Here is a 4,028-nt window from a genome sequence, read left to right as displayed (position 1 = left end):
TGTTACAATCCCACCCTAATCCTCTTTAACATAAAATTACAATCACAGAGTGGAGGGCAACCACACAATTCTGGGAATCATGGCCCAGCCAAATTGATACACACAGTTTTGGAGGGACATAATTCAATCCATGAAAAATGGTTTTCAAATTCCTAATTTTACCTTGAGTTTTAGCTGTAATGTTAATATTCCATGATGTATTTTATGTATTTTCTTTAATTTTGTTATTTCACAGTTTAGTACAAAGACATGTTCAAAATATCTAATCCTGTCTGTTTTTAATAATTATATTTATTTAACATGTGCTTCTTGGTGTTGCTAAATTCGTTTTTACATTTTCCACCCAGTTTTATAAAGGCGAAAGTGCAATTAGATACTCTAATAATGTTATTGACATTGTATAGATAAAGGTTGAGACATTGTCAGAAATGAACTGTTAATAGTACCGTTACTCATGGGCTGATAGATTAATCTGAACTTTTGAAAGATGGTTGAAGTGTTTGACTAATTTAAGGTGGGTTACGAAAAAATCCAGTATATTAAAAACGAGGATCATCTGTGATGATGCTGTATTACACTTGTCAGAAATTGGTAAATGAATGGGTTACCAAGTAAAAGAATGAAAAGTTAAGTCTTTTCTGGCAGTTTTAGATTGAGTAAATTGATGAAATCTCAAGCAGTCAAAGGAGCCACCTCCCTGTCTTTTTTACCATACATATTGAATAGAGAAATAGATTTCTATGTTCATAGGTCTTACATTAAAAACAAGCAGGTAAGTACAATATATGCCTTTACTTTTAAAAGTAGCTTTTTTGTCTAAGGGGTCCTTAATATGTATTAATGTGGTCAATTTTAAGATTAAAAATAGAACATTTGCAAGTATGAAAAGGTTATCTTTGGGAACCAAGCTTTTAAATGCCTTTATCTTTAATATAAATAACACATTTCATGTTTTTTTAGGGTACATAAGAGTTTTATTTCTTTTCCTGTTGACTATGATTTTTATTTCCCCTAACTTTTTGCTTCTTACTTACCCGCTTTTCTCTTTCAGGACTCATATGAGCGAGCAAAACATATCTTGAAGACTCATGCAAAAGAGCATAAGAATCTAGCAGAAGCTTTACTGACCTATGAGACTTTGGATGCCAAAGAGATTCAAATTGTTCTTGAGGGAAAGAAATTGGAAGTGAGATGATAACTGTGTTAATATTGATGCGTAGCTGGTTTTATTGCAAGAGTATAAGTAGCATTGCGGTAGTCTCCTTATGCAACGCTTTTTCCTCCTTCTTGGTATAATTCAAGGGTGTGAAACACTTTGTCAGTTTTTTGTCACATTTATCTGATTTTGGTTATTCTCGTGATGACACCTAGTGGAAATTAGCAACACATAGCAAATGTGTTAAAGAAAATAAAGAACTATCGGGATTGAAAACAGCTCGTTTGAGAGATGTCAATTAGTTATTAAGTTGAAAATAAGTAATGATTCTGTGGTTGATTATTCCGCTTGATGTGAGTAACTCTGTGCCTTTAGCTCCTGGAAACTGTTCTTAATTTGCAGGCTAAAATTGTTGGACTGTCTTTATCTCTCAATAGTATCATTTGTCTCTGATAAAGAAATGATGCAGTTTGCCTGTTGGTAAACCATATTATTGCCTACATGAGTTGAAACTTCATTAAGATGCCCTTAATTATGCTCCAGATTGACCAAACATAAACTGGTCTTTTTTAAAACTAAGAGTAGAGAATTGTAGGCATACAGATACAAATCAAAATTTAAATGATTATAACCTTTAAAACTGTGGCATACGTTTTCATGTTCTTTTTTAAATATTGCTATCACTGTGACTGATGAAACATTTTAGAACAGCAGTATTTTGTTAAATAAGCAAATGACAAACCTCAAATTCTGTGTAACTATATAATTATGCTTGGTATCAAAAGCAAAATTAAGCGAAAAACTCAGCCCAGCCCCCTTTTGAATTACCCTATGTTTGAAATGGAAAGTTCTGTTTGTTTTTTAGTTCAAGTGTTGTGAATATGAATGTGCTGTTATAGAATTTACAGGTGAATTTTTATTTAACTCAATAGAAATATTATTTTAGAGCATATAGTATTGGTTTTACAGCCAAATTATATTCTTGAAGTGATTTTATTAAAACTACCTACAGCTTCCTAATAACTTTTAAGCTGTATATGGTCTTCATTGAAGAAGTTAGACTAGTTGGAAGGAGCTTATTACATTATATTCTTGACCCTCCCCTCCTTTTTTTATAATTTTAAATTTTGATGTAATTTCAAATTCACATAAAAATTACAAGAATAGTAGAAGGAATCCCTATATTCCCTGGATCCAGATTCACCGATGGTTTACATTTGCCCCATTTCTTCCTCTGTCTCTGTATATGTATGTTTGACATTGAGTCTTACCTATCTTATCTAATTGACTTTTTCAAAAATTTTACAGATTCAAGTATAATTTACGTAGTGTAAAATGTGTTTATTGTTAATGTATAATTCAAAGATTTTTGTGCAATCAGTCCATTTTTAGAATATTACCATTGCCCTAAAATGTTCTCTTAATCACAGTCAATTCCTGCTCCCAGGCAACACGGATCTGCTTTCCCTTCTCTATAAATATACCTTTTCAGGACATTTCATATAAATAGAATCAAACAATATGTTGTCTTTTGCATTTGGCTTCTTTTCAGTTAACATAATGATTTTGAGGTTCAGGTATTACAGCATGTATCATTATTTCATTTATTTTTATTGCTGAATAAGTATTCCATTGTTTGTATGTACCACATTTGTTTATCCACTCACTAGTTGATGGACATTTGAATTATTTTCAGATTTGGGTTATTAAGAATAATGCTGCTATGAACATTGGTGTACAAGTCTTTGTGTAGATAAATGTTTTCACTTCTGTTGGGTAGATTTCTAGATGTGAAATTGCTGGGTTATATGGTAAGTTTATGTTTAACTTTTTAAGAAACCAGTGAACTGTTTGCAAAATATCTATACTATTTTACATTCTCACCAGCAATGTATGGGGGTTCCAGTTTCTCCACATCCTTCATAATACATATTATAGTCTGTCTGTTTGATTATGTCCATTCTAGTGAGTGTGAAGTGATAGCTCATTGTGGGTTTAATTTGCATTTCCCTAGTGACTATTGATGTTGAACGTCTTTTCTTGTGCCAATTGGCCATTTGTATATATACTTTGGAGAAATGTCTATTCAAATCTTTTGCCTCCTTTTTTATTTGAGATTTTTGTCTTTTTCTTATTAAGTTGTAAAAGATTGTCTATTCTGGATACAGTCTTTATCAAATGGGTCTTGCTTTTTAATCTAATCTGACAATCTCTGACATTTGGGTGGGTGTTTAGTTCATTCATATTTGTTATTATTGATGTGATTGAATTTATATCTGCCATTTTGCTCTTTTCTGTTTGTCTCATGTCTTTTTTTATTCCTTTGTTCCTCGTTTTCTGCTTTTTTTGTTAAATACTTTATTGGGTACCATTTTAATTCCTCTATTATTTCTACTATTTTTTTGAGTTATGTCTTAGTGGTTGCTAAAGGGATGATAATATGCATCTTATCACAATCTACTTAAAAATAATAAGACTTAATTCTGGTAAAATGTAGAACTTTGTTCTTATGTATCTCTTTTCCTCTCTTCCTTGTGTTGTTTTCATATATATTACACCCACACATGCTATAAGCTCAAGGGTGGATGAACAGATGGAAAGATAGATGCCATTTAGTTGACTCTGACTCACGATGATCTATGTACAATACAAGTGTTGCCTGGTCCTGTGCCATCCTCATGATTGTCAGCATACAGTGGTATAATTATTGTTTTATACCATCTTCTCTCTCAGTCTTTATCTGGGAATGTCTTTATTTTGCCTTTGTTTTTAAAGGATAGTTTAGCTGGATATATAATTCCTGATGATGGGGGTTCCCCCCCATCACTTTGAATATGTTATCCCATTGTGTTCTGGCTTCCATTGTTTTTAA

The 4,028-nt window shown here is 32.0% G+C and overlaps 1 protein-coding gene across 1 annotated transcript in view; it reads left to right on the top strand.

Annotated features, from left to right (window-relative positions):
* YME1L1 (YME1 like 1 ATPase) overlaps positions 1-1,434 on the top strand; it is a 42,591-nt gene extending 41,157 nt beyond the window's left edge. The window contains exon 19 of the mRNA XM_004380510.3: positions 1,052-1,434. Coding sequence (XP_004380567.1) covers positions 1,052-1,195 — 144 coding nt within the window. The 3' untranslated portion in view covers positions 1,196-1,434. The remainder of the gene's footprint in view (positions 1-1,051) is intronic.
* Positions 1,435-4,028: the final 2,594 nt, after the last annotated feature.

The sequence above is a fragment of the Trichechus manatus genome, unplaced genomic scaffold, assembly GCF_000243295.1.
Source record: "Trichechus manatus latirostris isolate Lorelei unplaced genomic scaffold, TriManLat1.0 scaffold00075, whole genome shotgun sequence".
NCBI classification, from domain to species: domain Eukaryota; kingdom Metazoa; phylum Chordata; class Mammalia; order Sirenia; family Trichechidae; genus Trichechus; species Trichechus manatus.
The sequence above is the reverse complement of the archived record's forward strand: the minus strand, read 5'-3'. Positions and strand labels throughout refer to the sequence as shown.